Source organism: Electrona antarctica (genome assembly GCF_951216825.1).
Source record: "Electrona antarctica genome assembly, chromosome: 11".
In the NCBI taxonomy this organism is placed as follows: Eukaryota; Metazoa; Chordata; class Actinopteri; order Myctophiformes; family Myctophidae; genus Electrona; species Electrona antarctica.
The window spans coordinates 7470844-7493385 of NC_136792.1; the positions used below are offsets into that span (position 1 = coordinate 7470844).

Genomic DNA, 22542 nt, shown 5'->3' on the forward strand with positions numbered 1-22542 from the left:
TTGTATCTGAGACAGCAGAGAGTTGCCTCTTCTTCTTTTACTGATGGTTATAAAGTGGAACCTAAAGTGCTTCTGCAGAACAGAGCATTCCACTCATTAAAGGACATTGCCATGATGTGTATTGTTCCTTGGAGTCATGGACATGGCACTAGAGTCCACGTTTGATCATGTATGTAACGGTGTCAAAGTCATCTACATCATATGCATTTTTTATTTGGCGGTTATGGTTTTGATATATCCCGATTCCCGCAACTCACTAAATAGCAGTTCCATCAGCTCTGGCCATTAGCTCTGGTCAGTACCGTTATTCATTAGTTGAACCAGATTATGTGTTAAAGCTGCTATAAGCAATAATATGTCAACATTTTAATTACCTTTTTATTTATTTTTTATTTTTTGGTATTCAGACAGCCAGCAATGGGTAAAACACTCTCAAAATGATTTTTTTGCCTGTCTAGTACTTCCTGATTGGTTAGTCATTTCGACCGTTCTTTTTTTGACAAAGCTTCTAGGAACATCTTTGAATGCAGATTGTGGCCCCTAGATGTTAACCTGACTCCGCCAGATGGGGCAGCAGAGAGTACACTGGGTTCCCCCCCCTCCTGCTCCCATCTGGGAACTCTCAGGCAGACTTGATGCCCGGCCACCAAACGGCCTGGCCAATCAGCGGCAGCTAGAGGCGGGATCAAGGCAGCACTGTGTATGCCTTGATCCCGCCTCTAGCTGCCGCTGATTGGCGGAGTCAGGTTACCTAGATGTGTCACAGAGACTAAATTGTTTTTGGGAGCGTTTTTACTCATTGCTGGCTGTCTGAATACCAAAAGAAATAAAAAATAAAAAGGTCATTAAAATTTTGACATATTATTGCTTATAGCAGCTTTAAAGCCTATTTCTTACTCAACATGGCAACGTGTCATTTTGGAACAATGCGTGACTCCCATGATTCTGCTTCAACTGGCAACGTGTTAAAGCCCGGGTTCAGATCAAATATTTGCACAAGACATAATGTTTCAGATCGCTGCAGAGGGTATAGTTGCAGTGGCTTGAGCTAAAATGTCTCAATTCTTTAACCAATCAAGTAAGAGTTTCTTCGTGCTGCTTTGATGTGTAATACAGTATATTCTTCTGCAAGGAGTCGGCAGTTTCATTGTGTGACATCTTTGATCTAAAGTGTCCTTTGATGCTCCACAAGCAGAAAGCTAGTCGATCATGTTATTATTATTCAATCAGGGAAAGCACACACTCTGGCTCATGTGTGTTGACTAAATTGATAAAACTAGCCCTTACCCGTTGTGAAATACTTGCCGCATTGTGGCCGTGGGGGGTACTGCACCCTGGGTGCGTTTTCGCATTTTTAATTCACTAATAAATTAATTATTCATTTATAATTTGTTAAATTGGAAAAAGGGCTTCGTTAAGACCTCCATATTATTATGGCCAATGCCTGTGTGAAAATTGGGACTGATTGGTGCAGGCAGTGAGGAGCTACGGCAGTCACAGTGACACACAGACAGACAGACAGACAGACAGACGGTCATAATTATAGTATGATTATAGTATGATGATAAAGGTAAAATAAATAAAGAATAATAACAATTATAGTTAAATATCTTATTATATTATGTGTTGTTGTGTTCCAGTGTTCCACCAGTGTTTACGGGTTCCACAAAACTGTTCCACCAGGATTCTGACTTATGACATTATATATTAACAATATTAACAATATTGAAGCGTCTTCAGGTACTCCGAAAAGCGATATATACATTTAGATATCTGTGGGTCTTACATGGCATAGCTTCAGGTGAGATTTTGTGTGTCTGTTATGCCTTTTCTCCGAATTTCTCTGGCACTAGCGCCACGTTCTGGCCTGGAGGGGAAGCACGGATTGTGTTAAGTACATGGTGTGAGACTAGACTACTGTATCTGAACTCATGCCAGCATCAGCAGCATTCCAATAGGTTATATGCACAGCAACCATTTTGGAACAAACTTCCAACAGTACTTCCGGGCTTTTTTTTTTTACTTTTTCTTTTCAAGGACTCCCATAACTCTGAGAGTGTACAACATTTGTACACTCTCAGAGTTACACACACCCATACGGGCCATTTGGAACCCACTCAAGGACACTTTGAGACCGGTGTAGCAGAGTGTTTCCCAATATGAGGCAACATGCACAATAGTTTGAGAAAGAAAAGCATGCATTGCCCACTGCAGTCAGGAGGCAGAACCTGCAAAATGTGGAGAGAGGTTCATCTTCTTTGCTGCTGCGGTATAGGTCGAGACAGCGTGGCAGCCAACCAGAGGCATGCTGTGGTCAGAAACAGGCTTGGAACTAGGTATTCAAATAAAGTTACCGTGGGTGTTTCAGACGTCTTTAATATGTCACCCCATTTATCTGAAAACAGATAATTGAATTCAGCATTACATGGGCATGGCATAGTTTCAGGTGAGAGATGGGAGAACATCCCCTGCATCTAACATGGTGTAGTTTCAGGCGTATAGGATGCCTTCAGTGGACTGGCGTGGAGTTTGTGTGGTTGCACGTTGGAGAACCGAGAGACAATCCAAACTAACCCATTTTGCGTGGGAACCCCTTTTGGTGTTTTAACTAAGCATTATGTTATACTTTAGCTATTGAAAAATAGCAGATCTACAAGCTCATAGCGCGCCACTCGGTCATAGCTTGTAGATCAGCTTGTAGACCTACAAGCAGAACTTGTAGGTCTGCTATTTTTCAAAAATCGTAAAAATGCGGCACAAATCTTTGAATATATATTCTTTCAGACCGAACGTTTTTTTTTATTTCGACGTCAGCCCCAAATGGGTAAAGTACCCCTCATGTGTGCTAATGGAATGTTCAATAATCGTGACATTTAGTAGCAGTACAGCTGACTATGTGATGTGGTACGCATTCTAAGTGCATGTGAAAGGCCTGTAATTTTCTGCTCATAACCCGAAGCATCAAAGGACAGTCCCTCACCTGCGTATGAACCCTTCACACGCGCTGCTCAAACTGGAGCTGAGCCAGTGGGCAGTGACATGGACTCAATTAAGGCTAAGTTATACTTCGTCATACATTTTTTTATGCAAATATTTTCAGTTTGAAACCAATATTGGTTTTTTTGTTGAGCTCAATGGAAAGACAGATTTTTTTGGGAAAATCTGTTATTTTCATTGAGCGACATCATGGCTGTGTGCCGAAGTATAACTTAGGCTTTAGTGGCACTGGTGTGAAAGGGGGGAGAGCAGTACAGGGACAGATGCTGAGGGCTAAGAGGGGACATTAAACAGATGCATGCCGGGTCCCCTGGGAGGCACAGAGCCTGGACTGGGAACACCATTCCATGACCCGTTGGAAAGAGAGACGGATCCCAAAAGGCTGTCTGTCTTCCATACCCACCCAGCCCTCTCCTCCTCCTCCTCCTCTTCCACCTCCTCCTTTCTCTACTCCCCCTTTTCCTTCTGCTCCTCTTCCAGAGCAGCACGGAATTTAACTTGATATTTCCTTCCCGGGAAATGAAATAAGGAAGTCTGTCTTCGGCTGGGCTTTGATGGAGACCACCTTCCTTAAGTTCCTTCCCCTCCAGTGTGTTTTCCAGGGTGTGCTGCTGTCTCCGACGCCGTGGCGTGGCGTGGCCGCTGTCTCTGCTTTCTCCATGTCCTCAGTGAAACAGAGACAGGCCGGGTCTTGACGGTTTGGCACAGTGCTCGGCGCTAATGCTGAAAACATGCCCCGTGTTGAAAAGCAGAACGCCTTCTGACCTCTGGCTGAATGGCATAGCCTGGCCCCCCCCTCCCCCCCCCTCCTACACAAGTGTTTGGTAAATAACGCTACATTCAAACACAGGGAGGGAAAGAAAAGCCTCCGGGCGCGGCGCAGTACTTTCCATTGGGCTGGTTCATAAACTTACTAAGGTCCTCACACAATTTTTAGCATATAATCATTTTGAAATAACAGCTTTTGTCAACCACCAAAAAGGATGCCGTCCTGACACTTAAATGGAAAACAGATTGGAGTCTTGGCTGCTACAGCCGTGCTGGTTTAGACGTTGGTTCAGTCAGCTCTAGGCTTAGATTACAAGATTTGCAAATTAAAGGAAAACCAGAAAGGGGAAAAAGCATGTGCGCTGAAGCTCTGTACTTGTGGACTTCCAGCCAGGCACACTCAACATAATTTTATCAATGGAAAGGATTATGCGTTAAGTCCAAACAATGTATGGATCCAGTGAATTTCCTGACAGCAAAGCTACATATGCATCTCTCTCTTTCACGCTCTGCACCAGTGCCAGTGGGCTTTGGGAATTAGCAAAGAATGCTGGTGCCATTGCAAGCCCTGGTGCGTCTCCTCGCATATCTGGAAAGGATTTGCGTTTCCTAACCGTACCCACTGTTGTTATTATTTTCTCTCGTTTTAATTACGTCCGCAGGTATTCAAATTCTGCAGAGCTTTAACCCATTCTGAACGGGAACCCCTTTTGGTGTTTTAACTAAGTATTATGTTATACTTTAGCTATTGAAAAATAGCAGATCTACAAGCTTGTAGCGCGCCACTGAGTGGCGCGCTATGAGCTTGTAGATCTGCTATTTTTCAATGCTGCTATTTTTGAAAAATCGTGAAAATGCGGCATAAATCTTTGAATATATATTTCAGAGCGAACATTTTTAACTAAAATATTGGCTTCTGGGGGGTCCCTGGAACTACATATTTTGAGATGGGGGTCCGTGGCCCAATAGAGACAATTCTGGGGGTCCTTGACATGAAAAAGGTTGAGCACCATGCACTGACATAGAAACATGGGTTTTTCAGAAAACTATTAGGATTTAGAAGCCTTTTTTTTAATCGCCATCAGTCCAAAATGGGTTAAGGCTGCCCTTTGTGAGATGAATGCAAATCATATGGGCAAGGCGGAGGCGATGCGGCCGTTTGTGGGTGTTTCAGAGCACACACACTTCTAGGGTAAAAGTTCAGTGCTGAAGAAGAAGCATGTTTTTGTTCTCCGGGGTTTTGGGAGCGAGAGTTCTACTGGATTGAAGGCAGGGAACTGTCAGTGGAGACCCTGACATTTCCAACCTCCAGCCCCCCCCCCCCCCCCCCCCCCTCACACCCCTCCCTCACAACATCTCCAGATGCTGAGAGGATGTGGTCCTTTTTTCTTTTTACTTTTTCTCCCCCTCTTCCTTTCTTTGAACCAATATAGTCTTCTGTCACTGTGGAGATTACTACTGGATTTGTTATTGCGGTTGGTTCCGGTCGACACACACATGAAGGCTTGGGGCTGATGTCATGGTCACTATGGCGACCTTAGATACTCCCGCTTGTGAGGCTCCGGTCAATCGGCAGCCTTGTGTCTGATCTTTGGGAATCTGTTTTGCGGCTGGCTGTCACCCCCCCGAGTCACCTCTACTTTATTTTATTAAGTTGACCACCCTCCAATTAGTTATGTATTACTACTGTGGTGACTACTGACATTCACTTTTACAATCTCTCTGAGATAACTCATGAGAAAGTCTGACGTCATAGTATATATCATGCCAGCATTTAATAGGTCTGCATGTAAATCCGATTACAATTTTTTTGGTTTGCAGATCATTTCACTTTTAATATCTTTAACCCATTTTGGGGCGGGAACCCCTTTTGGTGTTAGCATTATGTTATGCTTTAGCTATTGAAAAATAGCAGATCTACAAGCTCATAGCACGCCACCGAGTGGCGCACTATGAGCTTGTAGATCTGCTATTTTTGAAAAATCGAAGAACAACTGACATAGAAACATAGCTTTTTCAGAAAACTGTCAGGATGTAGAAGACATTTATAGAATCTGATCTCAGGTCAAAATGGGTTAAATGTATGAAAAGTTTAGAAAACATTTAGCTTTTTAAAAACAAAATGCTCTACTTTAAAAATGTAATTGGTGGAGCAAGAACAGTTGCAGTGCAAATATAGTGTATTTTATCTATTTCATCTAATGGCAAATAATGATAATAACAATAATACTTGGGATGAACAGGTTGGAGCCTTAAAAGTCAAAACACCCTTTTTAGACGTTCATACAATGGCCTACTAATTATCATCATTGATATAACCTCCATCATGTCCATCATACAAGTCCATCATACTACTAATTATCATCATTGATATCATATAACCTCCATCATGTCCATTATACAAGCATACTGTGCCATAGAACATCTAGCTTTTCCCCCCCGCCCCAGAATGACAAGAGAATGGAGAAAGTAATACCCAGACAGTGAACAAAGGCAAACCCCTCCCCAAAATCATACATGTACATAATGTCATGTGCCTTATTGTCTTTATCCAAAGCTGCTTAAAGTCCCGTTGTCACCTAATGCCTGGTCATTAATTACAGTGTCGCAAGCAACAAATTCCTTTCGATCCGTACAACACTTTTGAAGCGGCTTAGTTGCCGAAAGCCTATTGTGGTGCTAAGCCTTTTGCTTTTTCGGTTGCATTTTCACGACAGGTTAACTGCGTTGGACCTGAGGTATCCCATCCTTTTACAGTGTATTAAAAGGAAATCACAGAGTGTTTGAATAAAAAGAGCCACCAGATTAAGGGGATTAGGGGAAGTGACGCTTTTAAACCAGCACAAGGCCATGGTACGCTTTCCCCCTGTAACACCATGATCCCTGTTGCCATTCCAGCAGCACACGACAAGCTACAACCTGACTGGTGTGGCGGATATATTGGACTGGCCGATACATCGGCCATTATTTTGCTTTTTTCGTATCGGCATCGGCAGTTATGTGTGTACATTTTTTTTCACACTCTCATGTTAGATACTTTATTTGTCCTTTCGGAAATTTGTTTTGTGCACAGCAGTCATCAGGATATACATAAAACATATGGAAACAAACAGATCACACAGTACATAGACAATAAAGAAACAATGCCAACAGAAGGCCACCAGTCATAGTTCCAAGAGGCATCACATCACACTCTATGCACGGAACTGAGACGGGGCCTGCTTGTTCATAAGTCCTATACTTATGGGAACAATGTTCCCACAAGTTTTGCTTACTAGTTAAATGTTGTTAAATAGAAATTAGAAACTAATACAAGGAAGGTTTTCTTTGCAGAATATCTTTCAAAATATTGGTCTAGGACTCTCTGAAATATGGATTGGCATCACGATTACAAATTTAAGTTGACGATTAATAACTCACACAAATAATTGCGGTTAATGATTTAATTGTTTGTGGCATTGAACATTGTGAAAATAATGTTTGCCTGGTAATCAAAAAAAATGCACAGGGCAGATATGACAAAAGAACTATCACATATTATAATACAAATACTGACATTCAGTATTTTTGTACTTTAAAAAACGGTTAAGAAAATAGCGAAAATAGCTGCTATTTCGTTGTAATCTAAAAGCTGTAGATCTGCTACTTCAGGTTTTTTTTTTTACTGTATGAGATGTTTCAATGTAAAACGATTATGACAAAAATAATTGCGATTATCTAAAATAATTGCGATTAGGCGATTATTTAACCCATTCTGGGCGGGAACCCCTTTTGGTGTTTTAACTAAGCATTATGTAATACTTTAGCTGATCTACAAGCTCACAAGCTTGTAATTCTGCTATTTTTGAAAAATCATGAAAATGTGCCTCAAATATTTGAATATATATATTATTACAGAGTTAACATTTTAACTCAAATCTTTGCTTCTTATCTGGGGAGGTCCCTGGAACAACATATTTTCAGATGGGGGGCGGAGGCATATTACGTATAATTCTTGGGGTCCTTGACATGAAATATTGAGCACCACGGATACAGAAACATAAGGTTTTTCAGAAAACTGTCAGGATTTTGAAGACATTTTTTTTATTTCGACGTCAGGGCCTAAATGGGTTAATAATTGTGCCAGGCCTATACAGTGTAGCATCGGAACCCAGAGGTCTGGCATCGTTCAGGCTCAGAGTCCCAGAGAGAAGCCCATGACTCAGAGGGACATACAGTGGGGTAGATATGGCTAGATATGGCATTAGACATTAGACGTAGCTTCCAGCTACGTCTAATGATTGAATTGGCATTAATGACTCACTTGGGGGTTCTGTGGGTTACAAAACATCTGGATGACTTCAGACATGTTTTTGCTCTTTGTACTCAAAAACGTGTCCTCGTGCATTCTCACCGTGTGTGTGCACGCGTGTGTGTGTGTGTGTGTGTGCACGCACGCACGCTTGCAGCCTTGCACGCACCGCTTGCAGCCAGCGTGGCCCTCACACAGCAAGACAACGCGTAGACAGGGGTATGATCTGTTCCTGCTGGCGTTCAAAGTGAGAGGTTTGTCTTCAATTTGTGGGCGAGAATGTCATGTTCTCTTTTGAAAAACGGGTTTTGATGAAATCATTCCTGGAATCTTTTGTCATTCATTCGTCTGTGGAAATGGGAATGGCTGTAATCTGGTCTTAACCCATTCTGGGCGGGAACCCCTTTTGGTGTTTTAACTAAGCATTATGTTATACTTTAGCTATTGAAAAATAGCAGATCTACAAGCTCGTAGCGCGCCACTCTGTTTTTTTTTTTTAAATCGCGAAAATGTGGCACAAATCTTTGAATATATATTCTTTCAGAGCGAATGTTTTTAACTCAAATCTTTGCTTCTGAGGGGTCCCTGAAACAACATATTTTCAGATGGGGGTCGGCGGCCAATTACATATAATTTTTGGGGTCCTTGACATGAAATATTGAGCACCACTGATACAAATAGGTATTTCAGAAAACTCAGAATTTAGAAGACATTTTTTTTAATTTCGACGTCAGGCCTAAATGGGTTAAACTTCCTTTTTTTTGGCGCCCACACACATACACACACACATACATATATATACATACTGCATAGGCAGGGCAGTTTTCAGACTTCACTCTGAAGCGTTTATTTTGACTTGCATGTCTGTTTTGTGTCTGTCGAAAATGCGTTCTGCCTCGCCAGTTTTCCCCCTTCAAATAGGAAGTCAAATTAAAGTCGGTAGTCCTGGAAGTGGTGCGCATAAACACAGTCCGACAGGCTGACTGATTTGTAATGACTTTGCAGACCTTTACCACCACAGCCCTTACCATTCCATACAGCAGGGGGCAGTATGGAGACCTTTACCACAGCCCTTACCATTCCATACAGCAGGGGGCAGTATGGAGACCTTTACCACAGCCCTTACCATTCCATACAGCAGGGGGCCGCATGGAGACCTTTACCACAGCCCTTACCATTCCATACAGCAGGGGGCAGTATGGAGACCTTTACCACAGCCCTTACCATTCCATACAGCAGGGGGCAGTATGGAGACCTTTACCACAGCCCTTACCATTCCATACAGCGGGGGGGCCGCATGGAGACCTTTACCACAGCCCCTTACCATTCCATACAGCGGGGGGGCCGCATGGAGACCTTTACCACAGCCCTTACCATTCCATACAGCAGGGGGCAGTATGGAGACCTTTACCACAGCCCTTACCATTCCATACAGCAGGGGGCAGTATGGAGACCTTTACCACAGCCCTTACCATTCCATACAGCAGGGGCCGCATGGAGACCTTTACCACAGCCCTTACCATTCCATACAGCAGGGGGCAGTATGGAGACCTTTACCACAGCCCTTACCATTCCATACAGCAGGGGGGGGGCCGCATGGAGACCTTTACCACAGCCCTTACCATTCCATACAGCAGGGGGCAGTATGGAGACCTTTACCACAGCCCTTACCATTCCATACAGCAGCGGGGGGGCCGCATGGAGACCTTTACCACAGCCCTTACCATTCCATACAGCAGGGGGCAGTATGGAGACCTTTACCACAGCCCTTACCATTCCATACAGCAGGGGGCAGTATGGAGACCTTTACCACAGCCCTTACCATTCCATACAGCAGGGGGCAGTATGGAGACCTTTACCACAGCCCTTACCATTCCATACAGCAGGGGGCAGTATGGAGACCTTTACCACAGCCCTTACCATTCCATACAGCAGGGGGCAGTATGGAGACCTTTACCACAGCCCTTACCATTCCATACAGCAGGGGGCAGTATGGAGACCTTTACCACAGCCCTTACCATTCCATACAGCGGGGGGGGCCGCATGGAGACCTTTACCACAGCCCTTACCATTCCATACAGCAGGGGGCAGTATGGAGACCTTTACCACAGCCCTTACCATTCCATACAGCAGGGGGCAGTATGCAGACCTTTACCACAGCCCTTACCATTCCATACAGCGGGGGCCGCATGGAGACCTTTACCACACAGCCCTTACCATTCCATACAGCAGGGGGCAGTATGGAGACCTTTACCACAGGCCTTACCATTCCATACAGCAGGGGGGCCGCATGGAGACCTTTACCACACAGCCCTTACCATTCCATACAGCGGGGGCCGCATGGTCAAAGCAATTCATATGTCATTGTCTGGGGGAGATTTTGAACATTTCTTTTCCTCATCGAGATCACGCTAGTTTTCGTACCCGTGTACATTTCCTCTGATATCATGGGACAAGAAAAAGCTTCAGTTAAGCTAGAAACTACAGTAGTTAACCCATTTTGGACTGAGGTCGATAAAAAAAGGCTTCTAAATCCGAAAACCTTTCTGAAAAACCCATGTTTCTATGTCAGTGGTGCTCAACCTTTTTCATGTCAAGGACCCCCTGAATTATCCCTATTGGGCCACTGACCCCCATCTCAAAAATATGTAGTTCCAGGGACCTCCCAGAAGCCAATATATTAATTAAAAATGTTCGCTCTGAAATATATATTCAAAGATTTGTGCCACATTTTCACGATTTTTCAAAAATAGCAGACATACAAGCTCGTAGTGCGCGCCACTCGGTGGCGCGCTATGAGCTTGTAGATCTGCTATTTTTCAATAGCTAAAGTATAACATAATGCTTAAAACACCAAAAGCGGTTCCCGCCCCCAAAATGGGTTAAATAAGTAGTTCTCTAGAAAAGAAAAGTTTACTTTACATTCCATAGCAGGCCTGCTGTGAGCTGCGCTGCCCCCCCCCTCACTCCCATGGTAACTAACATTCTCCCAACCAGGAAGCCATTTCGGTGCATACGACAATTTACAATTTAGCAGACGCTCTTAATCCAGAGTGACTTACATTAAGCAAGAACAAAAAAGCATGGGAATACATCACATATATAAAAAGCATTTATCATGAAACATGCGTAAGCTACTAAGAACGTAACAGTGGAATATCTATATAATGAAACTATACATATAAACTATACATACTATACTAAGCTATACATATGTACTATGACGTGCTATGACTACATACAATTCAAGTCTACAAAGATGCTATCTAAGGGGCTAGGGTAAGTGCTATGGGCCATGATGGAGTCTGAAAAGGTGGGTATTCAGACTAAGGCGGAAGATTGGGAGTGATGCTGCAGTTCTGACTGCAACGGGAAGTGCATTCCACAGTTTTGGAGCCAGAAGGGAGAAGAGTTTGGGACGTGTGGAGCGCTGTCCCGGCGTACGAGTGAAGAATGGACCGGAGGGATGCACACACAGTCCTGCCGTGTGTTCCTCCTTCCCCCCCCCCCCCCCAGGTCCCTGAGAGAATACACAGGTGCAGGTCGCTGCTTTAGATCTGGCCTGGTTCCTTTTGGTGCAGGCTAGAGGGGGCCATATAACTCAAGGTCTCCCCGGATAGGAAGACCTCCCTTGCTCTTTTAAGTCTGTCTTTTGAAGAGTCGCAAAGCAGTTTTCCATCCATACCTTTTGAAGATGACAGTGGGGTATGACAGGAGAGGTATCTGTGACTGCGTTTTGAATTATCTACATGGACGATAGATAGGGGCAGTTTGAGTTGTCGAATGGACATGGATAATTTGAAATGATTATATAAATATAAAGCGTAATGCATATAATTATACATAATAAAAGTGTTATGCAATTATAATTTGATATGTATTTCCAACCCAATGGCTTATTTGTTCACTTCTGTGTGTCTACATTAGAACAGGATGAAGCCTTACAGTAGCGTGCATAGCCCTGATATTTGAAACCATCGGATAGACGTGTCCGACGTGTCACTTTATCACTGAGTCCCGCCTCGGGGTGAGGTCCACAACAAAGTGTTGTTGAACTTTCACTTCACTTTTGCTGCCAAGTCCTACATTCAATGCCTGGCCCGTTTTTCTGTCTTTCTTTGTTAACAAAGATCCGTTAAAGATCCTTTATCTAAACTGTGGCACCCCCTTGTTTCTGGACAGAGGTACCGATATTGTCGTCATTGTGAAATATCACACTATTGTGCTTTTGGAGATGTCAAAGCTGAGGAGAGAGAACGCTTGCTTGACCAGATGTTTCTTGTGTCAAGTGCTTCCACTTAGCTCAGACAGAACATTGGCACAGGAGGCTATGCTGGCTAAAATTGGATTTAATGCGAGCTATGGTTAAGGTAATGAATATTAATATGCACTTCGCTGCTGTCGGAGGAAAAAGGGAGAATGTTGAATGCACTGGTTTATGCATAAATCATAGCTGGTAGATGTCCAATGTGTCGCACCCTTATTGTTGCCCATTTCCTGTGACATGTTTTCTGTTGTATCTCATCTTCATGCAGCGTTTAACTAAACATATCATAACGACACTGTATGTGTGTGTGTCTCTGTGTGTGTGTGTGTGTGTGTGTGTGTGTGTGCGTGTGTGTGTGTGTGTGTGTGTTTGCCTTGTGTGTGTGTGTGTTTGCGCTACTGTGCACTGCCCTTTTTTAGGTACTGTAGGATGAGGTTTTGATGCCATAAACACTTAAGAATGAGTAAAGAATACACACACACACACACACACACACACACACACCGTGTGCGCGCCGTGCACAGGGAGGGGGCAATGTGTTTCCAATATGCTGGCTATGGAAGGTATGGTAGTGAATGGAAGAGGAAATGTATTTCTGGCAGCGCTGCAGACACGGAGCTGCGGTTGAACTTTTTACCCTAATTACTTTCCCGCTAATGCCCGCGGCGTGCCAGAATCACTGTGGCCCCCTTCAGGCCCCCAGCACCCTCTGATGTGGTCAGCGTTTGTTGTGTGTGTGTGTGTGTGTGTGACTGTGTGTGTGTGTGTGTGTGTGTGTGTGTGTGTGTGTGTGTGTGCGCGTGTGTGTGTGTAGGGGTTGGGCTGGAGAAGAGGAGGCGAGAAAGAGGGGTGGGAGATTAAAAAGGAGGGAGTGAGGGAGGAAGGCGAGTTTTTGGCGATTTAAGAGCAAAGAAGTTTATGTCAATGGTGCAAATAAATGTTGTGGTTGTTAACACTCACCTTAGTTGCACACAGTTGTGTGTGTGTGTGTGTGTGTGTGTGTGTGTGTGTGTGTGTGTGTGTGTGTGTGTGTGTGTGTGTGTGTGTGTATACGTGTATATAAATATCAATTTAAGTACACTCACACACGTACAATGTGTGTACTTATACTGTACTTTTACTTAAGATATAGATATACATATACTATAAATGCCTCAAATGTTTTGTTGTTCCATAATGGTCCAAACATGTGTGTGTGTGTGCATCGTTAGTAGTAGCGGTTCTATGCATAAAGCAAGCTAAGCTAGCTGGTGCTTGTAGCTCAATAGATCATCCTCAAACTCAGAACACACACCGACACTCTTTCACGAGTGGAAACGCCATTCGTCATCATCATCATAAACGCGCTGCGATGAATGCCACTCATTGATCACTGGCTGCCTTTTCTCCGGTCCGGTCCGAGCCGAAGGCGGCGGCATCCCGGGTTTGGGCACCGGTGGTGTCTGGTCTCTGGTCAGAGCCAGCTGGGAGTTCCGAGCCGGGCCGGGCCTACTAGCCAAGCCTGTATTTGTTTTACTTCTCCATAGCATGTAATTGTAATTCGTTATTCGGGGATCTTGTAAAACTTTGCACCAGTCGGAAACGTGATGACGTTCTCCCCCCTCTTGTAAATGAATTTATTTGCCCTGCTTTTTTAATTCCCTCCGTGGCGCTCCGTCTCTGCCTCCATCTCCCGACCACATGAAGCCGTGCGGTTTCCATCCATCGGTTCGGTCCTTGTTCATAAAAAAAAAGAAAAAGGGATGTGTGCAGGATTAAAAGCGTTCAGACTTTGTTAAGGGGAGGGAAGGCAAACTGTCCGTGAACAGAAGTGCATGGCCAGCATTGTGAAAGCTAAAATAACAGATGTCAGGATGGGTTCCGTTCGTCAGGGAGGAAGTGCAAAGACAGACGAGACTGATGATAATGGCACGATAATATGGCAGCATGCGCTTTCCATAATGGGCCTTAATGACCATTGTAAACGGCTCTGTTGCTAAAATTAAGACTCTCACCCGGTTGTAAAAGTCACATAAAACATTAAGTTGTTGGTTGGTTTTTAACCCATTCTGGACGGGAAGGAACCCCTGTTGGTGTTACTAAGCATTATGTTATAGTTTAGCTATTGGAAAATAGCAGATCTACAAGCTCATAGCGCGCCACCGAGTGCCGCGCTATGAGCTTGTAGGTCTGCTATTTTTGTTTTAATCCTGAAAATGTGGTGCAAATATTTGAATATATACTGTATTCTTTCAGAGCGTTTTTAACTCAAAACTTGGCTTCTGGGGAGTCCCTGGAACAACATATTTTTAGATGCGATAGAAGATATAATCTTGGGGGTTCTTTGAGATGAAAATGTTTGAGAATGACTGACATAATTATAGAAACATTTTTTCTTTTTTTTTAGAAAACTTTAGAAGGCATTTGTAGAATCGACGTCAGGCCTAAGTGGTTTATCCCATTTTGGGCGGGAACCCATTTTGGTGTTAGCATTATGTTATGCTTTAGCTATTGAAAAATAGCAGATCTACAAGCTCATAGCGCGCCACCGAGTGGCGCGCTACGAGCTTGTAGGTCTGCTATTTTTGAAAAATCGACGACTGACATAGAAACATAGCTTTTTCAGAAAACTGTCAGGATCTAGGATCTAGAATCTGATCTCTGGTCAAAATGGTTTAAAATCTGGTACGGTCCAGCACAGTGGCAGAGCCGGATGGTAAAAATGACCCATATACCCAAGTCTGTGTTTTACAGCAGCACTCGTCCATATTACTGAAGGCTGATGAATTTAGCAGGTGCACACACTGGTTACTTTACAGCAGAGAGGACCTTGTAATTAGCACAGTAATTTGGCTTGAGGAAAGTCCGTGTTTGAACTGTTGTAAAAGTTGAACAGTCAAGATTTTAACTGATTTTAATTTGTCGCGATTAGTCTTTTTCCATTTGAGGTCATAGTCGCCCCAATGCCCTCACCGACATCATCATCAGAGGTTTGGTCATGTCTCCTTTGATCAAGGATTCCCTCGTTCTCCTCGTGAAACATCAGCGTGTACGTGTTATTCATATCATAATAGAGCCAAGTCTGTAATTTATTTCCTCCCCAGAGCTGTGTTTTTGCCCCCCCCCCCCCCCCCCCCCATCCGATTAAATACTATGGAATGGGTTTAGCCGTTGGTTTGTTGGTCGGTCGGTTCGCCACACTGTTGTGTTCCCATGACGTCTCATTCAGTAGAGTTACTGAATGAGACGTCACTTAGCTGACATTCCAGTGCGTATGTGGGTTACTACTTTTCTTTCTTTATTTCTTTTCTTTTTCCATTGTTTTTTTTTATTATTATAGAGGGGTCACCAACTGTGCCACCGTGACCCCTCTATAATAATAAAGAATAATAAAGATAAGCTTTATTATTGATATCAAACCGGTATCAATAGATCGCTGATTTCGTTTTTATTTGTTTTTTGTTTGTTTTTTGCTTGGCCTTTCCTTCTTCAGTGATCCTAGGCAGGTTTCGTGCATCCGCAGTGCCGTTCACTTCTTGTCGGACTAAAAATGGGATAACTCTAAATCTACGGAGTTCTCCATGTTTTTTTGTTTTTTTTTACTTTGTTTTTATTTCAGTTTAGGCAACTTCACAGAATTAAAAGCATACATTTTTCTTACAACTGCTTTTTTCTCTTTTTTTCACAACCTCAGCTGTTTCATACTTTCACAGAATATATATATATATATTATACACTCATACACACAAACAACTTCACATACATTTACAAGTATTCACAATAAAACAAGGAAATAAAATACTACAAGTATTCACCATAAAACAAGGAAATAAAATACAATTAGTGAGACAAAAACAACAGAGCGTCGACAACAATGGGAAGTGAACAATACTGAGGACAGACATGACTGGAGACAGAGGAAAGTGTATGAGCACACCAGAAGGTCTGGGGAGAAGTGTATTTGGAGAGTTGTTACTCGAGATTCCGAATTCTCCATGGTTTTGATAAAACGTGCGATGTTCAGACGTCTTTGCTGATCATCCGGTGATCCCGATTGGAACATTGGTGCTTTCTAGAGCAAGGATGGCTTCATTTTAGCTCGCTAGCATTGACGCTACTTATTTAGCATCTAGGATGGCCGCCGCAACACGCTAAAACGAAGTACATCCGGGTCGGCAGTCTAGCGTTGGCTCTTGCGTCATCTTGTTAATACGACCACCTTAGTATAAATTGTTAAGCAATATCAGTATCGTTACCAATCGATTACTGTAGATCATACAATGAATTGTTTATAGGCCAAAATGTCACTATCGTCCATCCCTAGAACATCGCTATACATTTGTCACCAAAAGGGCCCTTATACAGATCCATTTTGGTTGCATTTGTACGATCTCTGAGTTAAAATATAGTTTTATGAGATCAGTAAGTGGCAGGACATACTCCATTTTCTCTTTAATTTCCCTCTGTAGCGTCTTGTCCCACCAACGGAAGCGACCGAGCCTAGCCCTGCTCTCTCCTCTCCTCTCCTCCTACTCTCTCTCTCTCCTTTCCTTCTGCGTCCATTCGGACCCAAGGGTCAGTTTGAGTAATAGTAATTGACACATTGATGTAATAGGGCCATCGTAACGGTCCTATTACTGAGCTGGGGAATGGCGCGCGGCGTCACCTTAACCCATTTCGACCTATGTTCGATTCTACAAAATGTCTTCTAAATCATGACAGTTTTCGGAGTAACCTATGTTTCTATATCAGTGATTTTCAAACTATGTCATGTCAAGGACCCCATGAGACTATTATGTAATTGGCCCACGAACCCCCCATCTGAAAATATGTTGTTCCAGGGACACCCCAGAAGCAAAGATTTGAGTTTAAACTGTGAAAGAATATATATCTACAAGATTTGTGCCAACATTTTCATGATTTTTCCAAAATAGCAGATCTACAAGCTCGCATGAGCTTGTAGATCTGCTATTTTTCAACAGCTTAAAAAACACCAAAAGGGGTTTCCCGTCCAGAATGGGTTAACATGTGCAAGGACTGACATCCCTCCAGGATCCATAATGATAATTGTGATTTAGCCTCGCTTTCAACCCACGCCCCGGCCTCGCCGGCTTCAGGGAATCTTATTACGGCTGACCTCGCACTGCCTCCATTAGAAGCGGGTCATTTGTTAAAATACTGCGAAAGCAAAACAATTGAACCCCGGTGCCATTTTGATTCCATAATAGCCGGGTTATCGTTGTCCCCTGAATCAATTTGGAGAGGCCTCGTCTCCTTCTGATGGAGCTCGGAATTGGATTGATCGGACTCTGATAATGCCCAAATCAATGGATGCAGCCGCCTGAAAGCGAGTTATCGTCGAGTGAAATTTTTGTATAAATCTTAACTCATTTTGGGCGGGAACCCCTTTTGGTGTTTCAAGCATTCTGTTATACTTTAGCTATTACTGAAAAAGGAGAGAGGCCGCACAGCTCGTAGTCACGATGCCATCAAAATCTTTATTTTTCCAACGTTTCGGCAACAAGTTGCTGTGCGGCCTCTCCTTTTTCAGTCATAGTTATCTCCTGCGGTCAGCACCTCCCCACTACTGGTGTGCGCTCCTACCTTCCTGTTTGTTTGATACTTTAGCTATTGAAAAATAGCAGATCTACAAGCTCATAGAACGAACTTGTAGGTCTGCTATTTTTTGAAAAATCGAAGAACGACTGACATGGAAACATAGCTTTTTCAGAAAACTGTCAGGATGTAGAAGACATTTTTAGAATCTGATCTCAGGTCAAAATGGGTTAATTTCCCGTATACTCAGGGGCTGCTGGGTAATGGGTGCCGTGCCCTGCTCGCACACGGGAAGCACCACAGCCCAGTCGTAGTGTGAGGTCCTCTGGAGAGAGAGACAGACGCCTCCCGTCAAAACCGGCCCCCGCTATGATGGAAAACTGAAATCGGGGGTTTGTTCAAAAACTTTTTAATGTGGCACCTCTTTTATCTTCTCCAGCTATAGCTGCTCACAGGGACTGAAGGGAGGAATGCACTCACGCTGACACGCAGGCAGTGTCACGCATATGCACACATACACAGACACACACAGACACACACACACACACACACACACACACACACACACACACACACACACACACACACACACACACACACACGCAGAGAGAGAGACGTGGCTGGGACAATGTTTTATTTCTCTGGCTGGTCTGAGATCTGAGGGCTCCCATGGCGCCGCTACTACAGCAGACTGTCCGGCCGCTGGCTTGGGAAACTTTCTCCAACAGCCAGAGCCTTCGTACAGTATGAGTGTCTTACACACACACACGCACACACACACACACACACACACACACACACACACACACACACACACACACACACACACACACACACACACACACACACACACACACACACACACACACACACACAGGGAGAGAGAGAGACAGTGTTGCAAACATGCATGATGCTGCATCATTTATTTAATGTGGCTTTGTGGAGGGTGTTTCTGGTTCTGTCTGTTTATCTCTGTGTTACAGACAATGAATCATGTGCCAGCTGTAAAAGTCCAGTCTATGATTCTAACTTGTGCGTGTGTGTGTGCGTGTGCGTGTGCGTGTGTGTGTGTGTTTGCGTGCGTGCATGTGTGTACGTGTGCAGAGTGTTGGCTGATAGTCTTGGCTGTGTCAGTGGGTGTGCGGAGCCGTGCTCATGTCTGTGGTGTCTGCTGTGAATGTTGCAGCTCCTTACACGCACACGCTAATCCCCACCCAGCATCTGATTACACACACGCACGCGCGCGCACGCACGCACGCACGCGCACGCACGCACGCACGCGCACGCACGCACGCACGCACCCACGCGCACGCACGCACGCACCCACGCGCACGACGCACGCGCGCACATGCACACGCACACGCACACGCACACACACACGCAGTCACACACACTCACACACACACACGCTCTCACTCAGCACTTGCATACAGGCCTTGGCAGGATCAAAGTATTGCTAACACTTGGACAGTGTGCCTAGAGAGAGTTTGTAGGCAGTTGTTCATGGAATTCTGTTGAAGTCATATTATTTTAGGTAGAGGCCAGGAGTTCTATATGGTACGGTCTTACTGTACGGTCTTTTTACCATTCACACAACTATGAGGAGTCTTAAGGACTTTTGTCTGGCCTCAGTAGTCACACTTCACTCCTACTCGTCCAGTCTGTATAGAAGGAGATTATGATGTCTCCGTTAAGGGTGCACACTTCTTCTGGAGGTCTGCGTCTCACCAGGGCTTTCCCCTCGGCGTGTTTGCCCAGTCGGTGTTCTGCGGAGGCACCTCCTGAGCCAGTAAGCACGCGCAACCTGGCGCCCAACAACGGGACCCGGTCTGCAGATGCTAATATTGTTTGGCGTTGGCTGTCAGGGAGAAGAGGAAAAGGCTCAGTGCTGTGTATGGCACGGCCAGTACTAGACACACGAGGACCGTGTCAAAGGAGAGGAGAGAGTTAGTGGAGGGGAGGAAAAAAGGAAGGATGAGAATAAAAAGGGGTGAAAAAGCTGCACAGACAGACTGGCTTCTCTATCATCGGCTCCGCTCTGAGCTTCGTTCATTGGAAGAATTAGGGAAAATTAAAACCCTTCACTGGCTGTGGAGTAGCACATGGCCAAGTGCCCCCCCCCCCCCCCCCCCCCCCTTAAGTGCTTCCATGTTCCTGACAATTTGCGGCCGGTTTAAGATGTCTTGGCTGCTTCTCCGATACTCCGATATGTGCATATTTTGAAGAAGAAGAGAAAAAAAAAAGGGTAATTTTCTCGACTGTTTGGGCCGGGCGGTATTTCACCCAGCGTGAGTGTCTGTCAAGAGTGTTCCCTGGATGGGAGACGCAGATCTCTTTCCACCATAAAGAAGAAGAAGAAGAAAAGGGAGCGATGGTGCTGATTTGGAAGACAGACGGATGGACGCTAGGGGTGCAGCGGCGGTCAGTGGAGAATGTTTCAACATGACTGAGGTCATCCGACTCATGTAATGGGCTGGACGTCTGCCCCCCCCCCCCCACACTATGGGCTGGACGTCTAACCCCCCCACGCTATGAGCTCGGCCATTTGAATAATGTCCAACATTTCTTGCCCTGGTGACTTGGCAATAACTGACTACTACTTAACCTTGTTAAGTCCATAATGGTTGTCTGGGCACTGGTTTTAGTCTGCGAGAAAAGGGGGATTTCCCCATTGATCCAGTCATCAATAGAACACCCCCCCCCCCCACACACACCCCCGTCCTTCCTCCCTCCTGACTGGACTCATATAATCCTTTAGCGTTCGATAGAGCTTGTCAATTATAGGCTGAAAAAATAATTGATAACCTTGAAACAATAGAGAAAATACGCTATTGCAACGTTGTGATGAATTGTGAGCTTGTTGCAGATTGGCTATTTTCAGTACTCATGGTACCCTGATGATGAAACACATATTATGAGGCCCAGGGCTTAATAATCACTTAAACCCTAAACATTGGATGGCGTCCCCCTGGAGCTCTATACTTGCTCTCTCTATACAAACTCTCGCTCCCAACGTGTCGCAACATGACGGCTTGTGAGCTTATAGATCTGCTTTTTTTTTTTGGCGATTGTTCAGTCACTTATTATGGCATGCCCAGAATGGGGACGCTATAGGCTTCATGTGGTTGAGTGGTATATAAATACGTCACCGTCAAAACGACTGCCACGTTAAGACCTGCTATTGTCTTAACCTGCGCGGCGCAACAAACACGCCGTGACCTCATCCCAATGCAGCGGACTGAGATCCGGCCAGAGTCTCTCCCCCGGCGTTACGCCCAAAGACTTTTACATGCTGGTGGACAGATGAGGCGTGTAACTGCCCTGAATATGTACCAGCGAAGTAAATAGGCTGCTGAAAAGCTGTGGCTCAAGAAATAAAAACTGAACAGCACATTACAACCCTTGTATCCTCCTCGGCCAACGCCACCCCAAGGCCTCCTGCCAAGGCTGATGGGGAGAAGGAGGGAGAGAGAGAAAGAAGGTAGAATGATAGAAAGAGTGGCAGCCGTAGTGTGTGTGTGTGTGTGTGTGTGTGTGTGTGTGTGTGTGTGTGTGTTAGAGTTGTCCCGATACCATATTTTTAAGAGTACAAGTACTTCATTTTTAGTACTCGCCGATACAGAGTACCAATACGAGTACTTTTTTCCCCTTTTTTAGCTACTTATGTTATCCCCTTTTTCTGACTTGGTCAGACTTGCTCCCGTTGCATTCATTCGGCCTAGTGTCAATTGGATGTTTTGGTACTCGGGTCAAATTATCAGGGCCCGTTCAGAGTACCGAGCACTTGAGGGTGGTATCGGCACGTGTAACCGATTATCGGTATCGGACCAACTCTATTGTGTGTGTGCGCGCGCGCGCGCGTGTGTGTGTGTGTGTGAGGGAGAGAGAGAGTTTAGGGGGGTCTTGATGAGGATTTATGTCCTCCTGCCAGCAGCCCCTGCCTGCCTGCCGTTGGACGTGGCGTGTTGATAGAAAGGCGTCCAGTAAATGTGTGTGTGTTACATGACAAAGCATTTCCCCTTTTCCCCCACACTCCACTGGCTTTCATTGAGGAGGCCTTCCGTCCGCAGAGAGACGGGCTGGAAACAAATACTGTGTTAAACCTCCAGGGAGCACCGCCGTGCCCAGAAACTATGTTTAATGTGTGATACAATGTTCACACACAGACACCCCTCTCCGTGTGTGTGCGTGTGTTTGTGTGTGTGTGTGTTTAAAATGTGTGCATGAGTATGTTTGTGTGTGTGTGTGTGTGCGCGCTGCATTATTGTCAGTTCCATCAATGTCAGTGTTACCCAGCTATCCATTTTCTTTCCGTCTTTAACCAGAGTTCTTTGCAGGTTTGCGGTGACCATATTTATATATATAGACAAACTTTCAAAGAATGTCAAAACATGAAATGATACACCTTGTCCTACAACGATGTGTGTACTCTGTATGACTTAAGTGGTTAATCTGTGTGTGTGTGTGTGTGTGTGTGTGCGTGCGTGCGTGCGTGCGTGCGTGCGTGCGTGTGTGCGTGCGTGCGTGCGTGCGTGCGTGTGCTTTTTTCTTTTTTAGGACAAGCCCCCCATACTGTTGTGCTGACCTCTATTCTCTACGGACGGGGGAGATGGTTAAATCCATTCAGTTCAAGACACCCATCTATGCCCTGCACTGCAACAAACAGTAAGCTCTACTGTATATA

At 44.7% G+C, this 22542-nt stretch overlaps 1 protein-coding gene across 1 annotated transcript in view; it reads left to right on the forward strand.

Moving 5' to 3' along the window:
- LOC306932889 (BCAS3 microtubule associated cell migration factor-like) overlaps positions 1-22542 on the forward strand; it is a gene marked incomplete at its 3' end in the record, with an annotated part of 68883 nt that overhangs the window by 33798 nt on the left and 12543 nt on the right. Inside the window, exon 8 of the mRNA XM_079514865.1 lies at positions 22416-22523. Within this exon, the coding sequence (XP_079370991.1) occupies positions 22416-22523 (108 nt within the window). The remainder of the gene's footprint in view (positions 1-22415; positions 22524-22542) is intronic.